Below are 26,640 nucleotides of genomic sequence, written 5' to 3' on the forward strand. Positions count from 1 at the left end.
TGAAGCTGTAAAAGCCACACAAGTGCCTCATTGAGACTAGATGTGGATAAACTTCACATTTCGCTATTAAGCATCAGCTGTGGAGCGCTATAAAAAACGAAATAAATAAGAATAATAATAAGAATTGGAGGAGGACGAAGCTATGTACTTAATGCTGCTGCCTGACATATTTTGAAGGAAAAGCTACCGGAAGGCGCGGGCACAATCTAACACCTCAGGTCCGATTGGGCTCTGGTTCCTGTTTGGCCAGAAAAAAATCCCCCATATTACTCTAGGTGTCCTTTGTCCCTGACTCCGTAACATTTTGCAGAAGCTGAAGCTGCTATTATTGTGTGTGGTAGATATGCAGGAGGGAGAAGAGACGAGGGCATTAGGACCCGGAGGAAGCCGAGGCCCTGAGGGCGCTAGGACCGCGGGAGAAGCGAGAAAGCTTCGCGGGCCGGGTGGGCGGAGACACGTGGTGCTTCCAATGGAGTCCGAAGTTCCGTGTTCCGCGGGCCCCCGTCCGCTCAGGTATCCCGGGGCGGAGGTGCGTGGCGTGGTGGCGAGAGTGGGTTTAAAGCGGCCGCCGCTTGCTCCGATCTGCCCCGCGGGGTGCGGGGTGGGGCAGCGAGCGCCTTGATGAGGCGACACAACTTGAGATCGTGCCGGAAGTGCCCGAAGAAGCGCCCCGCTGCTGCCTGCAGCCGGGGACGTGGGCACGAGTGGAGAACGGGGTCCCGTTCTGTCCGTGTGCAGCTTGGGACGGGGAGCTCGCTGCAGCCGGGTGGGCCCACCACCCGCAGAAGCGTGCTGGCGCAGGCCTGACTCTCGGAAGCCGAACTTACTGCACCGAAGTGCGTTTGAACCGGCAACATTAGGGCAGTGCTTCCCTCCGCCAGACCGTGCTCCACTTATTGCGGGAAGGGGAAAGGGAAGGGAGATTCACGGTGATCCCCAACATTGACGCAGGGGTAAATGTTGAAGTGCAGGCGTTATTCATGACAACCCCAAGAAAAGTTGTTTTGAAAAGGCAAGCCACTGTGTGGAACCTTATCAAGCAAGCCACTTAGTATTCTTACATTACAATCCCGCCTTTTTTCCTTTAGTGAGGAATCCAAGTCAACTTGGCTCTGCTTTGTTTTCACAACAACAACCACTTGCGAAGTAGCTACGGCTAAAAGCCTGGACTGGCCCAAAGCCACCCAATCAGCTTCATAGCCTAGTGGGGACTAGAGCTCTGATCTTTCAGATCTACAGTCCAATGCTCGAACCACCACACTGGCTCTCATCTCAGATTTCATTTCTACCTGGAGCAGGTCTTTTGTAGAGATAATGGATCCTAATTGTCTGTTCAAGACCAGGTCACCCAAAATACTTTGCATTACAAGGAGAACAGTTTGCAATTCTGGATTGTTTCTGGGAAAGTTAATCCCTGCTCCCACAAAACTGCTTTCAGGATTGCAGTGAAGCTCAGAGGAAACAGGAAGCACTTGGGGTGGGCAGCAGAAGACATCGGTGCTCCTAATAAAAGGAAAGGCAGTGCTGCAAACCTCTGAGCCTACCTTGACTACAGCACTGATCCCTAATGGTATCCCCTAATCCTGGCCTTTGGATCCCTCAGATTTTAGCCAGATCATGCCAAGCATAGCTTGGGGGCTGTCGTAAAGGTAAGAGGGCTGGGCCCATTTGTACTCCCCTCCATTTGTACTCTTTGTTTCGAGTACCCACGCTTGTTATATAATAAGGCATCTTCCTAAAGTTGCACATATCTGGTGGTGTATGCACTGTTAGTTCTATATAGACTTTTTAAGTGAGTAAGACGTAAATTAGTCATGGCCAACCCATGACTGAACATGCCTAGTTCACTCAGACTTTCCTCACAGGGCGTTGCCTCCAGCCCCTGAATCATCTTTGTTGTGCTCCTCTGTAGCCTTTCTAGCTTTACTGCATCTCTTTTTAAATTAGATGCCCAGAACTGGACAGAATACTCTAGGTGAGGTGTGACTAATGCTGAGTATAGGGGAACTAGTACTTTGCATGTTTTGGAAATGATACTTCTGTTAATGAAGCCCAAAATAGTGTTTTCCCTTTTTGCAGCTGCATCACATTGTTGACTCAACCCCAAGATCCTTCTCATTTGCAGTATTGCTGAGCCAAATATTCCCCATCTTGTAGTGGTGCATTTAATTTCTTTTTCCTAAGTGGAGGACTTGGCATTTGTGCCTCTTGCATTTCATTCTGTTGTTCTCCGCCCAGCATTCTAACCTATTGAGATCACCCTGTATCTTATCTCTGTCTTCCAGGGTATTTGCCATTCCATCCAGCTTTTGTCATCTGCAAATTTAATTATCTTTCCTTGTACTCCCTCATCTAAATCATTAATTAAAATGTTGAACAGTACTGGTCCCAGGACAGAACTCTGTGGTACCCCACTTGTTACCTCTCCCAGTTTGAGAATGGGTCATTGATGAGCACTCTTTGAGACCAATTTTGCAAGCAATTGTGGATCCACCTAATGGTTGCAGTATCTAGTCCACCTTTTGCTATTGTGGTAATCAGGTTGTTATGGGAAACTTTGTCAGGGGCTTTGCTAAGGTCTAGATATTTTATGTCCACAGCATTCCCACAGTCCATTTGGGAGGTTACCCAGTCAAAAAATGAAGTTAGATTAGTTTGGCAGGATTTGTTCTTGGGAAATTCATGTTGACTTCTAGTAACTACTGCATTGTCATCAAGGTGTTTGTGAACTATTAGTTTTAAAATTTGCTCTAGAATTTTTCCAGGAATTGATGTCAGCCTGATTGTCTATAGTTCCCAGGTTCATCTTTTTTCCCTTTCTTGTAGATAGGGACAACATTAGCTCTTCTCCAGTCATCTGGCACTTCTCTTATCTTTCATGAATTCTCAAAAATTATAGATGGTGGTTCTGAGATTTCTTCTAGAAGAAATCTTTTATGACTCTGGGGTGAAGTTTATCAGGCCCTGGGGGTTTGAACTCATTTAGCCCAATTAGAAGATCCTTGACCATTTGCCTGTCAGTCTCGGGCTGCCATTCTGCCTCTTCAGCTTGTACTACACCTTCATCAGAAGGTGGTTGTTCTTTTGGGAGAAGACTGAGCCAAGTAGGAGATGAGCACTTCTGTCTTTTCCTTGTCATCTGTTATCATTGTTCCATCCATGCTGAGTAGTTGAACTTCCTTCTCTTTTGTCCGTCTTTTGTCTTGGGTGCAACTGAAAAAGACCTTTCTTGAAAAAGACCTCCCCTCACTAGCTTCAGTTCATTCATCACTTTAACCTTCCTGATGCTGTCTCTTCCTTTATTATTGAGAATTCAAGTAAGGCATGGTCATTTCTCCCCAGAGTTCCCATAGCTTGGCTGCTTGTATGCCAGAGTCCCTACACCTGCTGGGGCAGCTACCTCTGATCTGCTCAGCTAGGAGTCAGGAACCAGAATAAGCAAACTTCGCACTCATGAGATATGAGAACAGATCCTTCTATAGATTGTTAACTGCTTAAAGAACAGGAAGTAGAAATTAGGAATAAATGGATGGTTCTCTCATAGTAAGAAGTACAACTCTCCCAAGGATCTGTATTACAAAGCTCTGTAACTTGTTCATACATTATTTGGAATTAGAGGAGAGCATTGAATTGTTCAAGTTTAGCACTTATATTTAGGGTGGCAAAAACGGAAAGGGATTGAGAAGAGTTCCCAAAGATCTCCCCAAAGAAGATGGAGATGCAATAAAATGGCAAAGTGATAAAATGTATTACTAGTGTAAACTGATACACACTGGGGCAAAAATACAAACCACATATACACAAATGGGGTCAGAGCTGATGTGAGAGGACAGGAATGAGATCTTGCCATTGTGGCAAATGGCTCCATTAGAATGTTAGCCCAGCCTGTGGCAGTTGCGAAAAAGGTGAATTCTGTGTTAGGAATCATTAGAAAAGGGATTGGAAAAAAATTGCCAGCATCATAATGTCTTTAAACAAATCCATGCTAGAAGTTGTAGGACTTTTTTTGCTGAACAGGTGATAAAGCTGTCAGTGGCTCCCAATCATGCACTATGCATCTGGATAGTGTTTTATTGTTGAATTAATTGTTTTAAAAATATTTTTGTAAGCCATCATGAGATGTTTAATGAATGTCAGTATAAATCCTTTAAAAACAAATAAATAGAAGTTACTGAGCTTTAATGGTGGAAGAAAGCCGTTGCTGGCCTGTCCTGCTCATGGGCATTCAATAGTTGGCCCCAGTGGGAAGAAAAATGCTAGATGAGACAGGCGCTTGGCCTGATCCAGCAGGGCTCTTCCTCTGTTGATGAGCTGGGTTTGGAATGACACTGCTTTTCCCCTCTGGCTGCAGCGCAGAAGAACTGCTTGCAGCCCGCACACGTGATCACAAGATCCCTCAGCGCTCTCATGGGCAGAAGGACTTCATCCCTGATGGATCGGAAGAGCAGGAGGAAAGACTGCGTCAGGGTCGAGAAGCGCACTGGCGACTTCTGGAGGAGGAGCGTGTGGCGCGATTGTATGTATTTCGTGAAAGCAGCAGCAGGAAGCTTGCCTGGTATAGTGCTTGGCCTGTAGCAAAGTGGTAGGCAGACACACTGCATGCAGGGTGTTCCAGGTTTAGCCCCCGGCATCTCCAGATAAGGGGGGGAACTCCCTCCTCAAACCCTGGAGAGCAGCTGCCAGTCAGTGCTGATAATACTGTGCTAGATGGGCCCCTGGTTTGAGTCAGTATAAGGCAGTTTGCTATGTTTTTTCCATGGTTCTGGTAACAGGGCTGGAAGAAGAGTCTTTATCTTAAACAAGACTTCCCCAGCCTGGTGCTCTCCAGGTAAGTTAACTTATACTTAGTTGTTAGGTTAACTTTGGGTTGTTGCACTTTGCACTGCAGCAAAAATGGATTAATTAATTCACGTGGCATATGCATAGTGATGTCACTTCAGATCCAAACTTCACATCCATGATGTAGTGAAGCAAAGAAACAGGACTTTATCTCACTGTCATGCTATCAGCAAAAATGAAAGGCTTCTCCCCAAATCATCTTAAGCTTTCTCTGTATGGACACAGAATGGCTCCAGAGGATGGGGGAAAGCATCCTTTGCCTTTTATTATGTATGTAGCAAGGTAAGGTTGAATGCAAACATAGTAGGAGTTTTATATGGCAAGAGCTTTTCCTTTACCTATTTGCAGAGGGTGAGAAAGTTGTGCTTTCAGTGACGATGAAAATTGTTTCTTAACCTTTTTTCAGTTAAGAAAACAGGATAAGGAGCATACAAATTCTTTTGTAGGGGAAGTCTAGTGAAGGCTGAATGGAAGCCTCAGGAGGGTCTTGTGGAGCTGAAATCACCTGCTGTAAGTGGCACAGTCTCTTTTTTACTAGCACTTCCTGCTATCTCTCTTTTCACTCTTCACTGTCACAGAGCATGTTGCTTGTAGCTGCAAGAAACTCCAGCAGGACCCCTGCTTCCCTTCAGAAAGCCAACACTGAGCTTCGTTTTGTGATGTGGGTAGCTTTGTATGACTTAACATTTAATCATCTTTCTCTAGCACTGTTTGGTCTAGAAATTGCTTTTGTCCCGTTGTGTTTTGAAGCAATCATTGCATTACTCAGGGTAAAGTTTGGAATCTGGAGTACTCCTTGGAGAGCTGTTTTTCTGGATGGGACAGGCCAACACAGTGCTCAGATGGTGGGGTAGGGGAAGAGATGAGGAGCACTTAGTGGAATCTATGAGCCCCCCACCCGACTCTTCCTAGGTATGCCTAAATCATTCCCCCTACTGTTCCAAAGACTGTAGCTAAGGGGGGTTGGCCCTCCATGGCACCCTTGCAATAATCCAAGCACTGAATTTGGACAGGCAGCCTGAGGAATCTGAGCAGCACAAAGCTGGAGACTCAGGTGCTCTCGTGCGCCATGGTGCAGAAATCTAAGCGGAGGATCAGTAAGCAGGTGGGGGAAGCTTAAAAAGAGATGTGGGGGAAATCACATGCCCCTTGCACACATCAAAAACTTATATTGCCTTTCCAAAATGGTGGACTCCCCCTGTAATTAATATGCTGGACCAAAGCCGTCAGGTTCTCCTCCTCCTGCAGCCCTGAGTCTGTTGGCGGTGCAATTGCTGTATCTCAAAGGGAAGGCAAGCTGGGGAAAGTCCAAGAGTTGAGTCTTGTCTCACCCTCTTGGAAACATTTCTAAAGGGGCAAGACTTGTTCATGGGCCAGAGATAATCCCAACAACTAACACTTGTTTTGTTGTTGTCAGCAGGGGAAATTCTGGCAAACAATGGGGTTTGCAGAAAATGGAAAGCAGTATCTTCTGCCAGAAGAAGCTCTGTATCTTCTGGAATGTGTAAGCAGACCAAACTTGGAGGCTGATGAATTATATGGGTGATATATATAGAAAGAGGAAGCGGGGAGGGAGTGGGATTTATATAGTGAATCGCTTTCCCTTGGTCCTTTAGCACTTTGTGGAAAGGTTCCAAACTATGAAACCACATACATTAAGCGGATATATATAATTATCTGGAACACAGTATTGGGATGTGGGGAAAGAACGTGCATAGAATACATGGAAACATAATCTCTCACTTGTTGATAGAGAGGAATGCACTTAAAATGATCTACTGGATATTATAGCACATTCCAGCATGGCCAAAATAGCAGGGTGATGGCTCTGAACATACGGAAAGTAGTTGGCATCACCTCCTAAGTGGTGGGCTGGCATTGACTGGCTCCTGTGGCCATAGGGAATGACAGTGTGATTGGTGGAGCTGGTTTTGCACAGGCTGAAATGCCTTAACTTTCACCCTCTGTCTTGTAGGGATCTGTTCACCTGTTTTACAAAGACTTACCTATGTCCATCCAGGAAGCCTATGAAAACCTGGTATCCCAGAAGCTGGTCAGCCTTCTGAAGTACCAGGTATGTATTAGGATTTACTGCAATTAACTCTAGTCGGTGAAAAAGTATCGAAAGCCCCCATTTCACATCTTTAGTAGTGAATCCTAAAATGCTTCAGCCAGCGCTGCTCCAACATTTGGGATTGTCGCAGCCTGGGCAGGAGAAGTTGTCAGTTCCTCCAGTAACTGGAGGGTTATCTGGCAGTCCTCTGAAATTGGGAGTTGCCTGCTAGGCCAAAGCAAGCCAAAGCAAACAGTCCTGAGTCACCATATAATTTGGAGCTGCAGTTACTCTGGCATTGAAGAATGCATGTATACCACCAGGATTTGAAGCTGGACTGCTTATTAAACAGCTTTGGTAATGACCTAGAATTAAGTTAAACAACTTTAGTCTTGCCAGCCCAGGCTTTTTCTTGCAAGGAATATAGTGCTCTTGTCAGGAGTATGATGTACTCTTGGCTTTCCAGAAAGTAGCACAGGGCAACTTGTAGTCCTCCTGCTATTTTGGCTCCTTAACTTTCACCTTTCTTTACCATTGGCTATGCTATCTAGGGCTGATGGGAGTTACAGGTAAAATGCCTAGTAGTTTACAAGTTGCCCTACCATAAAAGGATGGAGCACGTTGACAGAGGGATAGAGGCAGAGGTCCAATAGGGTCCAGTATAGCTTGCTTGCTAGCCTTTGGGGGATAATGGTGGGCACTTGACTCTGTCTCTTCCATGTGCATGCGAGCCTAGGCACTGCTGGATCATCCAGACAGACCAGTGGTCAGCATGCTGAATTTGGATTAAGGAGGTTAGTGTTTTCCTAGTTTGTCCATGGACTTGTCGTTGATCTAAGACAGTGGCTTAAAAGAGCTGGCGGAGGAACTCTCAGAACCACTGTCTATTATCTTTGACAAATCATGGAAAACAGAAGTGCCAGATGACTAGAGAAGGGCTAACTTTGTTCCCATCTTCAAAATAAAGGTGGGGGAGTGGGGGAGAGATGAACTGGGGAACTACAGACCAGTCAGTCTGACATCAATCCCTGGAAAAAAGCACATGCAGTGATTAGTAAAATCCAACATGGATTTATCAAGAATAAATCCTATCAGACTAATTTAATCTCATTTTTTGACTGGGTAACTTCCCAAATGGACAGCAAAAACACTGTGGACATAATCTATCTCGATTTTAGCAAAGCTTTTGTGAGAGTGCCCCATGACATCCTGATAAGCTAACTAGCAAAAAGTGGACTAGGTAGAAAGCCTATTAGATGGATCCAAAATTGGCTGCTAAATCAGACACAAAGAGTGCTTATCAATGGCAACTTCTCAAAATGGATGGAGGTAATTAGCAGGGTGCCACAGGGTTCAGTCCTCAGCCCAGTGCTCTTCAACATCTGTATTAATGAAACAGATGCAGAAGTACAAGAAAGAATAATCAGATTTGCAGACAATACAAAACAGGGTGGAATAGGGAACACTTTGGAAGACAGAATGAAGATCCAGGGCAATTTTGATACACTTGAATGCTGGGTGGGCTAAAAGCAACAAAATGAGATTCAGTAGGGATGGATGCCAAATCCTCCACCTTGCATCATTACAAGATGGGGAATACGTGGCTCAATATAGCTGAAAAAGAAAACGCCCTTGGAGGTATTGTGGACAACAGGCTAAACATGAGCCAACAATGCAATGCAGCTGCAAAAAGGGCAGGTGCTATTTTGGGATGCACTGATAGAAGTATTACTATCAGAAGAAATAATGGTTCCCCTATGGGATGGTGTAAATTGGTGTCCTGCGTCAGCAGTGGGTTGGACCCGATGGCCTTCTTGGCCCCTTCTAACTCAGAAAGGGTTTACAATGCAGCTCAGTTTACTCTCCAAGCCTATTCATCGATTCCTTTCTTCTCCATAGTGGGAAGTTAAAGTCTTTGCATAGATGGTGATAGAAGGGCTCCTAAATAGGTGGCGTTTCTGATTGACTGAGCAATGACTGTGCCTGATTTATGTTTAGGTGAGAAGGATAAGTATCTCTAGCTTTTAGAAGTACTACAGTATGTGGAGCACTGATTTTCTGACATCTTCAAAAGAGTGAAATCCTATGTATAGCTATTCAGAAGTAAGTTCCATGGTGTTTAATGGTCCTTACCTCCAAGTAAGTGGGCACAGGATCACAGAGGCAATGTCCTAGTTTGTTCTTTGTGAAAGCTGCAAAGCAAATTAGCTAGGATCACTTCACAAGGTGTTTCTTAAAATGTGTTTTAAAAAGTGATGTGCTTGCATGCAAACATGTAACAACATGGGATGCGCATGTGTCATGCTGGGGTTAGTCTCAGCATCCTCTTTTGTGTATCCTCCGGGAAGGGCACACATGTGTACCATGTATTATGTAGCATGGCTTTCAGTCACAGATAATGCCGAATCCAGATTGGTCACATGATGGAGAAACGACACAGTCGTGTCCTTTCTAAGATGGCCACCTTGCTTCTCATCCCTGTTTCAAGGTGTACAGCCACTTGAAGAGACTGGGTTACATCGTTCTGAGATTCCATCCAAGGTAACGATCTGAGAGTGGTCCTTGTCCCCATCCCACCATGGCTCTCATTTCTCTCTGGCTCCTCCTTAACCAAGCACGCTTCCTCCTCCTCCCCTTCTTAACATCTTTGCTACCGAGACCAGCCCAAAAAGTTTTGCTTCCTGACTGTCCCACCAAGTGAAGCCAGCTGCTCCAGCAGTTGAAACCATCACCAGCAGGCTCTTTCAAAGGGCCCAGGACAGAAGGTGTGGCACATAATCCTGACTTTACATCAAGGCTGGGGAATTCAGGACGACAGCCATGAGGCTGCCCAGCAGCCGGTCCCCCAGCAGCTGCCACCTGCCTAAGGGTCAGCCTGACTGTACCTCCCAAATTAATATGCATCTTTGCCATCCTTCAGGTCATTAGAACCGTAGTGCCTGCTGTTCCCTGACTTCCTCTTTGATTTCCAATAGTTTTGGGAACAAATCAGCTGAAGAGGTGATATCCAAGCAGAAAGAGCATTTGCTTTTTAGTGCAGCTTGTAGCTGCTTCAGCACTGTTAATGATTTTGAATTGGATGTTCTGTTGAATTTTTGCTCTGTCCCCCATCTCTTTGGATCTTTTTTTCCCTTTCTATTCTGCAGCATCATTCCAACACCTTATGAGAGGCAGATGAATCTGGACAGCCACTGCCAAAGTAAAGAGAGGAGCCACCACAAGAGGAAAAGGAGTTCCAGCCCTCGGTAAAAGCATGCAAACACTGGGAGAGATGCCCTTGGCAGGCTAACCATAGGTGGGCAGGTTCTTGAGTCCCGAGAAATGCATTGGATTTGTTCTTGGTCCCCATCCCTCACCCCCACCTCCTATCCTTTTGCTTTATGAGCTGGTGTCCTTCATTAAAAGGTGCAGGAACTAGATACAACATTTCTTGCATCAAGTAACTTGGTAAGCCAGTTGACTAGATGGATCCTTTCTGATGAGGTGTTTTAATGATTCTGTGATAGCAAAAGCTGTCACATAAAGAAATTGTCAAGCCATATTTCAGTTCTCTTGCGTTTGGGTAGGTTGCAGGACAAGACATCGAAAGCATCTGAGGAATCTCAGGAATGCAAAGAGTCAGCCAAAAGGGCCAGGAGGCATCATGAAGATTCTGGTCCCCCATCATCAGATAGTGCACTCAGGGAAGGAATGGAGGTATCTGATGCTAAAGAGGCTCTTGTGGAGCCAGTTCCATCATCCAGTGTCTCAAGAAAAGATGACTCTCCCACTGGTACTCAAGATGAGAAGGAGAGATCTAGCAAGACCTCTTCCCGTTGGGACTTCACCACTATTGTTTTCCCCAACATGGGTGCTGATTGCCTACAACTTATCCTGCCAGAGCCGGATAAGAGGCTACTCCCAGAGAACATAACAGCACGGGAGTTTGATGCAACCAGGTGGCAGCGGAAGATCAACCTGAAGCATGAGAAGCTCACCCGCAAGGAGCGGGAGCAACTGAAGTGGGCGAGCCGGTACAAGAGCAGCATCAACAAGGACAAAGAGGTCAGGCGTTGCTCCACCTGGCAAGAGTACAAGGCCCTTCTGGAAGGGAGGAGGCTGCGGAAGGCGAGAGCCTGCCCTGCTCACCTCTGGGGACAGGAAGTCACTCCTCTTGTGAAGCCAGAACAAGGGCTGTCAACAGGTAATGGGCCTTCTGGCAAAGAGAATGGTTCAGCTTTTCTCTTCCCCAAGGAAAGGGGTACCCTAGACTCTCAGAACTTCAGATCAGAAAGCCCTACACGCAGATTGAATTGCTGTCCTTAAGTTCAGTTGGTGCTCCAGATAGCTGAGTGGTACAAAAATGCAGGTATCTTTGGTTTTCTGAAAGGCTGGATAAAGTATCTATAATGTTAAAAGAAGATGTGTCTGTCTGTCAGCACCATAGTACAAGGATTGAGAAACCTAGATACCTGAAACTTGGCATATATGCTAAGGGGACCATAGACTTGTGCACCTTAGGGCTATTTAGTTTTTAAAATGCATGGATTTTAATGTATCTGGATGTATAGAGCCTGCAGCAGCATCTTTAGTGATTAGAGGGTAGGACATAATTATCAGTGCACAGCATAGTGGTGGAAATACTTTGAACTGAGTGGCAGGGGACAGTTGCCCCTTCTGCTCTGCAAGGGGGCACACTCCCTTGGGAGAATGGAATGGACAGCCCCCTCTGTCAGGGGGCTACTAGCTGCACCATGGCAGGATCATAGCTAGGGGTACCGGTGGGCATGGCTTCACGCATAAAGGGCAGATGAAGGCATCCAGCTCTGTCAGCAACATACGCTTACTTAATTAAAGGCTTGCTTGTATCAAACTAAGGGTCATCCCAACCTGTATGAAGCCAGAGCTGCCTGTTACTAATTAGCAAAAGTATCTTCATGTTAGGGAATACTGGCAGTTTAACAAGGTGAGAGCCCTTCTTCTTGAGAGACAGCTCTTTTTTGAAGATAAAGCTACTTAGACTGCTTTGTCCTTGAAAGAGATCTTATTTAATTCACGTTGGGCTTGATAGTTGACCTTCACAGGGAAAAATAAAGCTTGGCTTCAAATATATATAGGCAACCCTTCCCTCTGATAGGTAGAGGTGGACAGGATGTGGCTTCCAGATGTTTGACCTGCAACTCCCATTATTCCTCACCACTGGCATTGCTGGCTAGAGCAGATGGGAGTTGCGAGGAACAATGTCCAGTGGACCCAATGCAAAACAATGCTATACTCATGACAAAACCAGAATAAAGAGAGCAATGTAATGTCAGATTCAGGCTTGTCTGGTGTGCGCGCGCGCGCGCTCTCTCTCTCTCCCTCCCCCCTCCCCCTCTCCCCCTCTCCCCCCTCCACCCACTTTTCCCCTTGCAGGAACAGAGAGTGATTAGGATGGCCCAGTCTTGTCCAGGTTTTCTGTGACATGAGAATTGTGCTTGCTTCATGTTGAGGGAATCCTTTTGTTAGCTCCTGGTCTGCGGGCGGGCAGAGAACCTTTTTGTCTATCAAGGGCTGCATTTCCTTGGTAGGAATCTTCTGGTGGGGGCACCCTCTCTTTTCTCCCCCCCCCCCGCTCCTCATTATGACACCATCTTCTGCATCTCCCTCCTGCCAGAAGAGGACTGAACTAGCCTCAAAATTAGCAAACAAAATTAGGCCAGGGGCTGCAGATTGCCCATCCCAGCTGTCCCTGATCATGAGGATATGAAACTAATCCGAGGCATCTTTTATCAGTTGCATCTCAAGTTGATGAACTTATTAACAACACACAATTGGCCAAGACTAGAAGAAACAAAAGAGGTTATAACAGCCGTCATTGGGAAAAGGCTGGTGTTGATTGTTGCTAGTCAGGTAGGGTTCCTGATGAGGACTCCTGGCACAACTTCTTTCCACAGAATTGCCTAGAACTAAATTTAGTGGCTGGGTGAAAAGCCTGCAGTTTCCTATTTCAGCCCTAGAAAAATGCAATATCCCCACAGCTGAAGTCAAGCCTTAAGGGAAGATGTGTTGATAGCGTGTGCAAATGAGAATGCAGATGGCAGAGGTGAGGGAGGCTGCACAATGAGCTGATTCTGCAGAAAGCCCTGGGGCCATGGCAGAGATTGCACCTTGCTATGAATGGCTCCTATGTTTGCTTTGCAAGCAGTAGCGCTGCATTAAAATACAGGGCTGGGTAAATATTCTGCACTTGCAAAACAGAGTAGCATGGAATGGAACAGATCTTAACATCCAGACTCACTTTTATTTTGCAACTAATCCTCAGGGATGTATGGGCCTAATTGACTATATTCAGGGTTACGCAACTGGACTTCTGCTTCTTCTTTTCCCAACAACTTCATAAATTTCATTAATATTCATTCATTACATTCCTGTATTGCTCAATGGCCAAAGCTTTCTGGGCATTTTAGAAAGATTACATTCCTAAAAATATATTAAGTTTCCATTTATACATTCCTAAATAATAAGTTTCCTTACAGACATGAACAGACACCATAAACACACATATACCCACACACATAAACACACAGTTTTAACAGTCAATAATAAGAAATCAAAGGACCCGATTAAAAACTTCATTATATGCTGCCTAATCCCTGGAAGCAGAAGACGGTCTTAACCTGGCCCCAAAAGAAAAAACATCCCAGGCATGCCTCACTGGAAAGCTTGCTTTGGGGTTCCAGCACTCTCTTCCTTTTTATTACCTGTTGTCATATCCATTTTTATGCCTTTGTTATTCGGACAATTAAAGTGGAAGAACATCCTGTACTTAAGAAAACAGATACATATTTGTCAACTTATTTTTGTATACAGAATTTACATTCTATTGCAACATAATCTTGGCGCTGTTTGTAAAGAGTATGTGCTCTACCTGGCAAATCCTTTAAGCCAGAGGGGAGCAATTTCTTCCTCTCCAGATGTTTTGACCCACAACTCTCCTCGGTCCTAGCCTACATAGTCAGTGGTGAAGGATGATGGGTTCTGGGCCAAAATAACTGCACATCCACAAATTGCCCACCCTTGCTCTCAGCAGAAGTGGTGGAAGATTCACAAGACCTTGTTGAAAGTGGTGTACACCACAATAGTTGACTGCTCAGAACAGAGAATTTGCTTCAATGCCACATGCCTCTAATCCAGATCTCTCCTGTTTTCTCTTCATAAGCTGATGTCCTCCAACAGATTAGTGTGTTCCAGCCTTCACACATCCTGGATGAGGCATCTCGGTAAGTATCAAACTAGAAAGCTGGTCGACTACTCAGTGGTCCTGGGGTATAAGCAATTATAGTATAGATACTTTATATTTATTCCACATTTTAATGAAACTGTTCTGTGGAAGCTAACAGATTTAGAAGAATGCTATACATGACATGCCAGACATATCCTTACAGAAGAACCCATGTTCTGACTCAACCAAGGGACCATATAGTGAGTGGCCCAGTCCAGCAAGCAAAGCATTCAGATCCAACCTGTTTCCAAGTGCCCTCTTAACTACAGCTAACAATCCTTCTACGCCTAAATACTTTGGAGGGCCACAAGTTGCCTGGGCAAAATGCAGTGTCACTTAATAAATCTGTTGTCTTTTCTTTCCTTTTCCTCCCATAGAATTGGGATAAATCTCAGTTACATGTCAGACTTACATGCGTACCCCCAGTCCTTTCCAGCATGCATATCCTTTCTAGGAATGCTCTTGCAGCTTTAGGTGATGGCCATGCCTCAACTCTTAAAATTCTTGAGCCTTTGATTCTGCTTCTGATGGATGATGCCCAGATGGACGCCCTACTGTTTGGGCATGTGTGACTGAATCTAGTCCTTGACTCTGGCTCCACAAATGGAGTTTCTTATGTGTAGTGGTTGGAGAGATGGAGTGGGGCTTTGAGCTGCAAGGAAACATAACTATCACTTTTAAAGTGATCTGCATGGTTGAAAGAGCAAGAAATATATTTGTGATGGTTGTTAAACTGTCAGAAATGAGAATAGACCAGAGTGTGGATTCCAGTAGTTTATCTCTTTCAGCATCCTGCCATGTCCCTTGTCCCGGTTCTGATGCCTACAAGAAGTCCCAGCCACACCCTAGTGTAACACATCTTTTCCTTTAATTCCACCGAAAAGCCTGCCAAATCATGTTGTACCTATAGATTTGCTTTCCCATTTTTCCCTCCTCAACAGCCTGCAGAACAGTTGCACAGACCTGAAGATTGATTTCGATGTATATAAAGCAGATGCAGCTTCGAGCTTTAAGAAGAATGACCCTGGGAGGCCTTGTGTCCGGATGTGTGTTCGCAGGTAATGAGGCACTCCTTCGATTCATCATTTAGCAGAACTGCCTATCTTAACCTGGTGTGGAATTTCTCTTGTAAGCCAGCTAACAGAGGAGCTGCCACCTCCTTCATTCAAAGTTGAAAGTGTTTTAGCTTTTGTGTGTTGCACTCAGTGTGGCTTTTTACAACAAATATAGCCTCAACAGCTTGGTGTACCTGGAGGAAATGTTTACAGTGGGGAAATGGAGTAGTAGATACCATGCCATCTGGGCAACTTCCTACTGCCCATGGGCATTCATCTACATACTCTGTTATATATTAGCTTCTGTTTGGAAAGGGAGGAACCTTAAGAGACACACAAATCCTTAGCTTCTGTTTGGAAAGGGAAGAACCTTAAGAGACACACAAATCCTTAGCTTCTGTTTGGAAAGGGAAGAACCTTAAGAGACACACAAATCCTATCTTGCTAGTGACACTCTTTGATTGGGGCAGAGACCCAGCAGGTTGTTGGGGTAACACTGGGTTCATGCAGCCTTGAGCTACTGCTGAGATGACACTGAGCAGCTGTCAAAAAAGCCATTTGACTTGAAAAAGGTAGGGAGTATGTGCCTTGTTTGAAAGCAGGATTGCGTTCCCAGAAACCTCTTCATATGTGGCCGTGGAAGGGTGGAGTGCTGTTGGTTCTGAAGGAACCTTGCATGCCCCCGTCCCCTCCACCTGCTGGGATTTTGGGATCCCTACCAGTCCCAGCCACTGAAAGCTCTAGTCCTCAAAGGGCTACAGTGCTGGAGGTATACACAGAGTCCTCTCTAACCACTGGGACTTGAAACCCACTGCTTTTAAAGCATGCACACGGAACTAAGATTTTGCTACCAGACAACTAGATCATGAGAACACAAGTCCCCTGACCTGTTTCCAAGTGATACTGCCCCAGGATGCATGTGGCCTTTTAGATAATGTAGTGCATTCACTGTGGATAAAGATAAGCATTTTTCCTCGTTGTAGGTTTGATGAACAGATCCCATCCCTCAGGGCAGTGAAGCAGCTTACTTACCAAAGTGGAGACGTCCCTGTGGTCTTTGCACTAGTAGACAATGGAGACATTGCCTTCTACTCGTTTAAGGAGCTCAAGCTGCCAACTGATGTATATCCTTGACCTTGCTGCTGAAATTTGGGACTGGTATGCATTTATACAAAATTTTACTCAGGACTTCTGCTTTGTTCATCTGGATAATACATTAAATCTCCAACTACTAACCCTGTACTAATTCCATGCAACAGGAACCCGCCTATGCACAAAAACAAAGAGCAGTTCAAATTAGGGGTGTTGGAAAAATTCTCAACATGCTTAAATAAGTTCAGATTTCTGACCTGTGGATTCTGCAGCAGATCAGCTCTTCTCAAGTTATGTGGACTTGCAGACCATTTTTTGATTTTACCAAAAATGAGCACTTCCCTCATAGGCTAAAGCATGAAGACATGCATTTGGAAGGATTTGCACATTTTTCACAATATGCAGTTTGCACTGTTTCAGTTTGCACAAATGCATATGAAACAATTTGTGCAGTATCATCAATGAGTAGACAATGAAACAAAAGGGAGCTGACAGTGCACCAAAGAGAGAGAGTACATTTAACAGCATCTCTATAGCCCTAGTTGAAATACATACACACGGTATTTCCTGGACAAAGACGCAACTGTTCATTTAATCCCAAACTTAATATGCTCCCAAATTTGAGCCTGATTGGTTTTCTATTCTTAGGGACCTATAGAAAAAGCACCATTATGCTTCTGCCAATCCAGAATGGTGCCTCGTGGTCTACCAAGTTGCAGAGCCCAGGAAGAAGCCGTCACTATTACATTATGGTTGCTTCAAGTACAGCCAATCAATGGCTCATAGACCATCAGTTGTGTGGTTTTTTTTTCTTTCATTCTGCTGCAGGAAAGGAAACTAAAATACAGAGTATCTGCAGAATCCACAGATGTATACCTTTTTCTTCTGAGCAGTTCCATATATTTAGCAGACCTGAATTATTTTATGCTCAGATCATCATAGTCTGCCATGATCTGCTCTTGCTTTCCAGCATCTCTCCTGGTTGATATTCCTTGTTGAGAATCATCATCTGTATTACCAGGTTTATTTATAACGTTTGAAGCCTTTTTCAGATACCAGCTTTCTCACTTTCTTTACTGTGATATTGCCATGGTAGTTGGACCAGGCAGTGTTGTCAAGATAAAAAGGACTGGAGTTTTTTTCTGTTAAGGAATAACTTCCATGAAGAATTTTACAGAGAAATTTTAGGGGCAGTTTTATTTTAGTACGCCTCGGCTGATAATTTGAGACTAAGATGCTAAAGCAATAAAATACAGTTTATTGTATTAATGCAGTGGGTGTTATGTGGTCTTTTAGGGTGCTATCATATATGTTTCTCTGGGGTAAACTGTGAGTGGTGTCAATTATATATTCATGTCAGTTACTTTAGGGCTTTCTTACTTCGTGAAGGGTTTGCTGTTTGCTACTGTCCTCATTTGTTAGCAAATGCTAAATATTCAAATTTGTTAGCAAAATCCAAAATATTCCTGAATGCACCACATGTATTTTCCAACACTGTAGAGGAACAAGAATTATTAGGCAGTAACAAGTTTGTCTGCTAATGTTCCTCGATGAGGCTTACTTGGAATATGAGGAGTTTGAGGTATAAGCCAAGGTGCCTTCATTTCCCATTAGTTTCCATATGGAATAAAGACTGACCAAGTTGGCCTGAGTGTGTGCCTTAATAGAAATGGGAATCATCCAAACATAAGCTCATGTTTACATGATGTCAACATTAAGCAATAGCCCCTTCCCAGTATTCTAACATTTGTTTCACCCATCTGAACGCTTGGCTTCTGTAACATATTCCTTGCCTATATAGCTTACTAGGATGCCACTGTACTGTTCACTGACCCAGTTCACACACTGGCAGCAATCCACCATGGTTAAGAAACCGTGGGTTATAGGGAATGCAGTAGGAGCAAGCATGTGTTCTAGTTCTCACATGAACACTTACTTACACCATGACAAACAGTCCAGGGGCACCCTCTTCCTTGGTTGTTTTGGTGACATTTGAACCCAGAACTCAGTTGCCAAGGGATGAACACCTGGAGTTTAATCCAACATGGGTGCATAGAATCGGAGCCTTGGCCAAAGCTTGGCCACATCTTGACTATGTGTTGCTTGAGCATATCTTGAGTGCTTCTCTAGGGATGCAGAGGTTGTAGCTGGTTTCCTTTGGGGACACTTCATTGTATCAGTTCTTAATACTCGGGTACTCATTTAGAAAGAGAAGTTAAATGCTCTCCCTGTTCAGTCTATGGTGCCTCCGATCATTTTCATCCTCTTTGCCCTTCACCTCTTTCCCCAGCATGGTAAGGCTCACCTCCTTCTCTGCAAAGGCAAACTCCTTTATCCTTGAACTGATCTAACTGCCTGAGTTCGCAACACTATCCCCTGTCCCAGTAGCCAAACCAGTCAGTCAGCCTTACTGGAAACCAAAGGGAGCCAAACAGCAGGAGGAACACAGGCAGGCAAATAACGTGTACAGAAAAAGACAAGGACCTTGTTCCCAGTCCACTTCCATATACAGAGGTGCCTCGGCTCACAAACACCTTGGTTCACAACCAAATCGGGTCTCGAACAAAAATTTCATGAACATTTTGACTTGGGTCACGAACTCCGCATTGGGTGGCAACCAAGATTGCGGCCATCTCCCCACCCCCGATTGGGGAGATGGCCACGATTGCAGCTGCGTTCATGCAGGGAAGACATAGAGGAGCGGATGACAGAAGAACTTGCTGAACTCCAGAGTGAGCAGCAGGAGGCACTTGCTGAGGAGGATTCCACTGAGGAAGAGGAAGACAGGGAGGAGGTTAGCAGTGATGTGATACAATCCATTATGAAAAAATGGAATGAGTGCCAGGATTTCTTTGAGAAGCACCACCCCAACATAACTAACGAACGGGGTGTTGAATCTGATGAACAATAACGTGGTCTCATTTCCGGAGGGTTATGCAGCGCAGGAAAAAACAAGTGACTATAGACAGATTTTTCACCAAAATTGACCCTGCAGCTAAGAGACAAAGAGAGGAAACCCCTGAAAGAGGTCTCCCCAATGTCCTTATGGGGGGGGGACTCTCCCTCAAAACAATAACCTCCTCCCCACACCTAGGTTAGTGTTCTCCACTGTACTGTACAGTACTTTGTTCTGTTTCATTTTTTTCTGATAAAAAAAGTTACAGACCGGATTAACCATATTTACATAGAACCTTATGGGGAAATTTGACTTGGGTCACATCCAATTTGGGCCACAACCAGAGTTGTGGAACGGATTAAGTTCGTGAGCCAAGGTACCACTGTAGCCTGAAGTGCCTGATCCTGCCTAATCGTGGAAGCTAAGCAGGGTCAGACCTAGGTGGAATCTAGATGGGAGACTTGAGTCCTTCAGTGAGCAGAGGGTTGGACCCAATGGCCTTTTAGGCCTCCTCCAACTGTATGGTTATTCCTCCATTGCTCCTCCCTTAAGCAGGGGTGGTGGGTTCCTTCCATCTGCACTCCCCACACATCTGTCTGCATTCTGTTCCAAAGGCTCTCCAAGCTCCAGGACTTTGATGGGGAAGGGGTGCTTCAGACAGAAGAGAAAGCCTCTGAAAGCACCATGCCATGAACTCTGTTTCATTGATAGAAATGAAATCAGGATCTCTTAGTCTCAACACATGTCAAGTAGAACATTTTCTCTTCAGAGATTGGTAAGCGGATTAAATCTACTGGTCCCATGCATAATAAATTTTGGTTGATAACAACTCTGAAGTGAATGCAGTAAACCTGCCTTAAGGAACTTCTTGATTATGACTGTAAAGAGATAAACAGATCCAGCTACTTTATTTGTGAAGACACCATTCCCTTGAAAAGCATTAGGAGTGAGACAAGATTATTTTCCTGCAGAGTTGCTGTTGCTTTCCAACCACGCTTGCTCCTCTACATGATCTCAGATTGGACTCTCTGGGTGACTAAAGACTCAGCATGAAAGAAGGAGCTCTCCTGAATAAAAGACCCTTATACTTTGTCAACTTGTAATCCACAGATCCTATTCACGCACCTTTGGTTGATAAGCCACCCACAACCCTAAACAGCTCATGGGTTCTGAGGAGCAGGTTAACCACTCCAGCAACCTCCCTGGGTTCTCATATAAGCAGCAGCTATGGGGTGCCCTGGCTGCAGCCTGCATATTCCAAACTGGGGCAGCTGCTGCAACAAAAAAATCCCACAAGGAGATTTACTCCTGATGGCTTCTGGTTACACCCAAAGCAGGTCAGATGTTTCTTCTTCCTTGAATCAGTGTAATTAACAACAGATGATTTGGTGGGAAAATATAAACATTTTAATTATATTTTATTTTTAGAAATAAATCATAAATATATTTCATATGAAAACAATGTAGTTACAATTAAATCTCATAAACATGTTAAGCCTATACTTACATCCTCATAAAAATGAATGAAAGGCACTGTCACATTCTACTCTTTGGTAGGAAATTCAGTCAGGCATGGGCATTTGTTTTAGTTTTGGTTCATAAAAATAACTCCTAAAAGCCTCATGAATTCATAGGCTCATCTGCATAGAGGGCAGGGACTGTAGGCCTGTGAACTTAATATTTAAAATGCACCAAGGCCTCTACCATGGAGTTAAAGGAGACTTTTCTATCCAAATGAAGAACCAATCTGATCATTTTCATATTTGAATACTTACATTACCCAAGTGAAAAAAATCATGAGAAGTAGCAGTTCCCCATAGTCTTCACTATCCGGACCTCATCTAGAATATTTTGTCCAGTTCTAGGCACTTTAAGAAAGATGCAGAAAAATCAGAAAGGGTCCAGAGGAAGGCAAGAAAAACAATCCAGGGTTTGGAAACGCTGTCCTATGAGGAAAGACTGAGAGAACTTGGCATGTTCAGCTTTGAGAAGAGAAGACTGAGGGGGGACATGATATCCCTCTATAAGTACCTCAAAGGCTGTCACAAAGAGGAAGGTCAAGATCTCTTCTCACTGATACCAAGAGTGTAGGACACGGGATAATCAATTCAAGTTGCAACAACCCAGATTCAGGCTGGACATCAGGAGAAGTTTCCTCACTGTCAGAGCAAAATGACAGTGGAACCAGCTGCCTAGAGAGGGGGTGGGCTCTCCCACACTAGAGGCATTCAAGGGGAAACTGGACAGAAATCTGAGTAGGATGGTGTGACTTGGTGTCCTGCACCATCAGGAGGTTGGACCCGGTGGCCTTCATGGACCCTTCCAACTCTGCTGTTCTGTGATTCTATGAAACTATTGTAGCATCTATCAAACCGTGCTTTGACCTGTTACACAGAGAGACTTCATTTTTGTTTTCTGCTTAGATTTTGTGAGGGTGAGAAGCAGAAAGGAGCAACACTGGAATGAAAAAGACAAAAGCAGCCAGTGTGCATTTGTCTGGATAGGTTGCAGTCCTTAACCACTTACCTGGAAGTAGGCCTTATTGAACTCGGTGGGAGTTCTTTATGAAGTAACATGTACTGTGCTCTTTACCACAGTCACAGTGCTGGTCATAAGAAACTCCCTGTATCAGAATATTTTATAGACATTTCCTCTATAGGTAAAAAAGAAAAGTGTGCAGAATATACACACATATATTGTGTGTGCAGAATATATACACCCATGTAAAGTGAGACAAAGAGATGCAAAGCCTGCTGATAGTAATTAAACTAAATAAAACTCTGTTTAATTAATGACACTATTAAACTGTCATTTAAAGTAGTTTAGTGGTTAGAGTTGCAGCATTCCTCATGAAAAAGTTTCAGTGGGAAATGCACTGGTTTGAATAATGAATTAAATTAGAGAAATAAATCACCACAATTTAAATTTATCCATTCTGTGCTTGAAAATTGGCACTTGATATTGCTGGGCAGTCACTAAGAGTAAACTTAGAAGAGAGGCCAGTGCAGTTCAGAGTGGCTTAAAGGCTTCCTGGCTGTATTTGGAAGAACTCTGGAAATCAGCACAGCTGTGAGTTTAAGTGTAGATTTCAGCCTATATCAGCTTACTAGTGCATTTTTAGAGTCCTAAGGATATCAATGTTACAGGGCTGCAAATGGGGGAGGGGGGTGCCTTAACGTTTTAGAGTAATGCATAAGAGAATCCAAACTGGTAAAGTTTGTGTTTTTCTGAATCTCTTAAATTTGCAAAAGTTGTCCCAGACACTGAATTATGTCCTGTAAAAAATTGAAAATGATATTTCTCTTAAAACATATAGTTCATTTCTGAATAATAATATACTCTCATCTTTCCAGCATACAATGTCTTTCAAAATTATGCCTCTCACCCACAACCTCCCTGTTTTATAGCACAAACAAATGAGTACTTGTGGACAACTGCATGAAAATTCGAGAAAAAAGAGGAAGGGAAAGTGTGATGGTGAACAAGGACTAAGAGGGCAATTCTATACATGCCTTATCAAAAATAAGTCCCATTGAATTCAATGGCACTAACTCCCGAGTGAGTACAGGGCTGGTGCCTGAAGTTATGATCCTACATAATATGATATTGATTTTAATGGGATTTACTTTTGAATTAAAGTGCATGGGCTTACACTGGAAGGATGTAATACTGTGCATGGGCCTAAGACACACAAAATTCAGTTGGGACCGACTTCTGATTCTGAATAAATAGAATTGTATTAACTGAGGGTACCTTTCTACTAATGTAAGATAATGATGTCCCTTCCAAAGACATTGTCTCTGGAGCAAAGAGTCAAGACCACCATGGCTAGGTCATGAAGCAAAACAGCTCAGTGTGCAAATAATTTTATAGTATGGATTTAATTCACATCTGGCGAAGTTTATTAATATGCCCATTTTACAGGAGGAAATTGGTGCTGAGCAGAACTTACTTGCCCAGTACCATCCCGTGAGACAGTCAGTTTAGCTGGGATGAGTTCTGTATTTCATCAGATATCCAATCTGGAGCACAGGTTGTATTTTCATGATGGCAACATCAAGACTGTCACTGTTTCCTTCTCCCCTCCCCAGCTCGCAGCTTCAGGCCATTATGTGTGCACATAAGAGCATGTAAATCTGTGTGTATATTTGCTAATCACTGCAAAATAGCATAGGCATCATCACTATTCATAATTCCCCCTCACACACACACTTAAACAAAGTCATCTCAGACTCTGAACAGCTTGGTACCCTCCAGTCCATTTGGACTGCAACTCCCATCATTCCCAGTCAGTATGGCCAACCCATCTGCAGGGCATGAGGTTGGAGAAAGCTATGCCAGGTTGTCTGAGGATCAGTTTTCTGACAACACAGCAAGATGATGAAGCTGAAGAAAAAAAAAAGGATCATAGGATATGTATTCCCACTTCTCTGCATTGGTCCTGCTGGAGCTCCTAACATCCTAGCCTTTTTACCAAACTAAATGCTAATCAGTCTCCAATTTGGTGACAATGACACTGGTGACGCTTTTTGCTTTCCCTCAGGGACATGGTCAAACCTCTAATGAAACCGGGAAAACAACACCTGATGTAGCAATTCTGGAACTTCCAGTTGCCTGTTGCAGGTAACGGTTTCCAAAAGGTGACTGAGGCAAGGTTGCTCTCTAGTCTTTGCTTCAATCTTCCTTCTAACTAATCAGTGGCAGAGCAGTTTGCTGTGGAAGAAGAAACAGAAAAGAAGAACGGTGAAAGAGGCAAGAAATCCCCCAAGGTTAAATTTGCAGTTTCCATAAATACGCTGAAAGTAAATCAGTTTGCTCATTTTAATTCCTGCTTTGCCCAGGTCTTCTTTTAGTGGGCCCAGTGTCTGTCTTATATTATGATCTTATCACAAACCATAACTTCATGCAATACAACCAACAAAGCAACCTGTTTGCTGCACTATGGCCTGGAAGGAAGGAATTGGGTTTTTAATTATATATTCTTTATCCTTTATAAGGTGTGGGAGAATATACCAGTTGGCATTATTTTTTCAGTGCAACCCTATTTAAAAATGCCTTTACCCCAGAAGCTGTTCCTTAATTTTAATGGTAAACATGACTTGAAAGTGGGGTTTACATTCTATTGCTACTAATTAGAATTGATGTGTTTAAAAAATACCCTCAAAACACAATATCTCAATCATGTTAAACAAATGGTTTAGCTTATGCCTTTTTCTAAGCCTTGGGCCCTGACCTTAAACATGTTTGCACAGGAGTAAATCCCACTGAGTTTTGTGTGTGTTACTTCCTGGTAGTTATATTAGGACTGCACATTTACGGCACGGCACACTTTTTCTTAAACGCCTTTGTTCAATTGTAGCTTTAAGGTGCATTCAGAGCTTGTTTATCACTTTTTAGTTCCTGGTTAGATAACACATCTGGTGCTTTCACCACAGCAAACTGAAAGTCTACTTTCAGCAAAGCTGACGGAGTCCTGCAACACTATGAAGGCAAGCAAATTTATTTCCCAGTATTTGGAACAGGTGGAATACAATTAAATTAAAATGTATTCTTGCTGTAACAGGGCTTTGCCTCCGTAAACTATTTCAAGTATTGTGCATGGAAATGCAGGTGTATTAGACAATTCTTCCTCAAGCCCTCCAGGTTTACTTTGACAATGATCCCCATCACCTCCAGCAACCGTGATAGCTGTGGATGATGGGCACTGTAGGACACTAAGCACTACAGCTGGACGGCACTAATTTGGGGAACGCTGTAACTAGACACAAATGACTTTTGACTCTTGACCTCTTGCCATGAACATTAACCCTTAAATTAAAAGGCGACTGTCTTTATTTATAAAGATAAGAAAGAACTAAAGTTTAGGCGGAAGGCGGGGCCAAATCGAGAATTCGAGTTCGAATTCAGGTTTCCCGAAAGCCGGGACCAAGCCCAGCGCTGTGTTCATGATCCTATAACTTTCGCGCCATGTGACGGAGAACCCCCTTACTTTTCCCTGCCAACATTTCCTTGCCGACTCTGCTGGCCTGCTAGAATACGAAACATGCGCTATTGTTCTGACAGCCTCCCTCCCCGCGCCGCTCCAGAAGGACATCAGCGAATGTAGATAATCGCTGATGAACTGCAGTATTTAACTTTTACTCTTAAGAGGCAGCTTCAGCTTGCTATGAAATAAGACAGAACAACAACCTATTTTAAGCACTCCAGAGTCAGTCTTGAGTGACCTCGTTTATTAGATCCACCCATCATAGTATTTATTCCGTTCCCTCTGTGCTCGCCTTGCACACCGTGTCCCCTACCGGAAAAAGATAGGTACGGCCAGAACTCGGCGGATGTGGGGCGTGACCAGGGCGCCTTCAAAAACCATTCATAGTCATACTGTAATTAGCTTTCTTTGATCTGGATCCTACCCCACCCGACTAACCTTTCCCTTTGCGATTGGCCGGATGCAAGGTAAGAAGGTTGTGCCGGAGAAGGTTCTCTCAGTCTCGATTGGCTGGGAGGGCCAGCGGTGAGAGCGATGAATTATTCACGAGCGGCGGTGCGGCCGAAAGAAAGGCGCCGTGCTGGCCACGCCCCTTTTCATATTTGCATATCTGGCAAGCACGCCTCCTCCCGGAGGTATCCAGGAAGGAGAGGCGGCGGCGCGAGGAGGAGTTGGGGCGCGCCGGGGGACGCTGCACGGTAAGACAAGTGCGGCTCTTTGCTCCCACCCGTGGTGGATGCGCGGCCTGGGCGGGGAAGCCGGGCTGGGGCTGCAGATCCGCGGCGAGGGGGGCTGTGAAGGCGGGGGCACATTGGCAGGTAAAGAGGCTTGGCCCGGGTGGAGGAAGAGAAAGAAAGAAAGAAAGAAAAGGCGAAAAGCGCTGGTCCGAACGGATGTGGGGGCGGGGTTAAGGGTTGTCTCCATGCTGGAAGGTGAGCTTGCGGCTGGGAGGAAAGGGGCTGAGCTCTTCTGACCTGCCCGCCACGCTTGGCCGTGGGGTCTAGAAATAAGGGGCACGTTATAAAGGGAGGGTTGGCGAGTGTCATGAAGGGTAGCTACTGGTGGTGGCTGGAGTGAAGAACGGGGGGGGGCTTGCCCTAGTTAGGGTGAAATTAAATTGGGGCTTTGCCGGGGACATTACAGTGGGCTGGAGGAGTGACGGACGGATGGAGAGGGGCTGACCGAAGCGGGGGCAGTGCTGTCTCGGGGGCTATTACCTGATAGGTGATTTGGGTCTGAGAGTAAAGGTGTGAAAAGTTTGAGGAGGGACGGGCATTCTGGGGAATATGAGGCAGTTTTTTCCTCCCGTTGGTGGGAGATGCATGGGGCATTTGACTTGGGCCAGGTCAGCTGGGGGGTTGCCAACTTTGGGGTCTAATTCTGCTCAGGGAGTGATGCTGATGATTAGTACCTTTTGTAGTATTTCAGAGGTGTTTGTTTCTGTACCTGTTTCAGTTGTGATACCACTTGTCCGGC

The 26,640-nt window shown here is 44.5% G+C and overlaps 2 protein-coding genes and 1 long non-coding RNA gene across 7 annotated transcripts in view; 2 read left to right on the forward strand and 1 right to left on the reverse strand.

Annotated features, from left to right (window-relative positions):
* The first annotated feature begins 456 nt into the window (after positions 1–456).
* TSEN54 (tRNA splicing endonuclease subunit 54) lies at positions 457–23,737 on the forward strand. 4 transcript variants are annotated; one of them, XM_044453579.1, is made up of 12 exons: positions 457–513; positions 4,352–4,516; positions 5,286–5,349; positions 6,257–6,343; positions 6,815–6,913; positions 9,381–9,433; positions 10,039–10,137; positions 10,459–11,075; positions 14,073–14,133; positions 15,077–15,193; positions 16,174–16,348; positions 23,722–23,737. In XM_044453579.1, the coding sequence occupies exons 1-11, from the start codon at positions 470–472 to the stop codon at positions 16,322–16,324; spliced, it is 1,557 nt and encodes a 518-aa protein (XP_044309514.1). In that variant the 5' UTR covers positions 457–469; the 3' UTR covers positions 16,325–16,348; positions 23,722–23,737. The 4 variants fall into 4 exon arrangements, with proteins under 4 accessions (XP_044309514.1, XP_044309513.1, XP_044309515.1 ...); XM_044453578.1 differs by lacking the exon at positions 23,722–23,737 and having other exon boundaries at positions 16,174–17,551; XM_044453580.1 differs by lacking the exon at positions 23,722–23,737 and having other exon boundaries at positions 6,260–6,343; positions 16,174–17,551.
* Positions 20,496–26,640, forward strand: part of LLGL2 (LLGL scribble cell polarity complex component 2) — a 74,353-nt gene continuing 68,208 nt past the window's right edge. The window contains exon 1 of one of the 2 annotated variants that reach the window (XM_044453574.1): positions 20,496–20,515. The gene's annotated coding sequence lies outside the window, so the exon portion shown is untranslated. Of the gene's footprint in view, positions 20,516–25,793; positions 25,863–26,640 lie in introns of those variants that run through there. The other variant, XM_044453573.1, reaches the window with a different exon arrangement.
* Positions 23,058–25,713, reverse strand: LOC123035424. The gene is made up of 2 exons (XR_006416937.1): positions 25,603–25,713; positions 23,058–23,891 (listed from the first exon to the last, which is right to left on the reverse strand). It is a non-coding gene; the product is annotated as an uncharacterized LOC123035424 (long non-coding RNA).

The sequence above is a fragment of the Varanus komodoensis genome, unplaced genomic scaffold, assembly GCF_004798865.1.
Source record: "Varanus komodoensis strain SLA01 unplaced genomic scaffold, ASM479886v1 scaffold7_1, whole genome shotgun sequence".
In the NCBI taxonomy this organism is placed as follows: Eukaryota; Metazoa; Chordata; class Lepidosauria; order Squamata; family Varanidae; genus Varanus; species Varanus komodoensis.

Excerpts from the sequence above, each read along its gene's own strand:
- TSEN54 (XM_044453579.1), top strand. The coding sequence starts at position 470 with ATGGAGTCCGAAGTTCCGTGTTCCGCGGGCCCCCGTCCGCTCAG. Across the intron at positions 11,076-14,072 it reads AGAACAAGGGCTGTCAACAG|CTGATGTCCTCCAACAGATT; the intron begins GTAATGGGCCTT and ends TCTCTTCATAAG. Across the intron at positions 15,194-16,173 it reads GTCCGGATGTGTGTTCGCAG|GTTTGATGAACAGATCCCAT; the intron begins GTAATGAGGCAC and ends TCCTCGTTGTAG.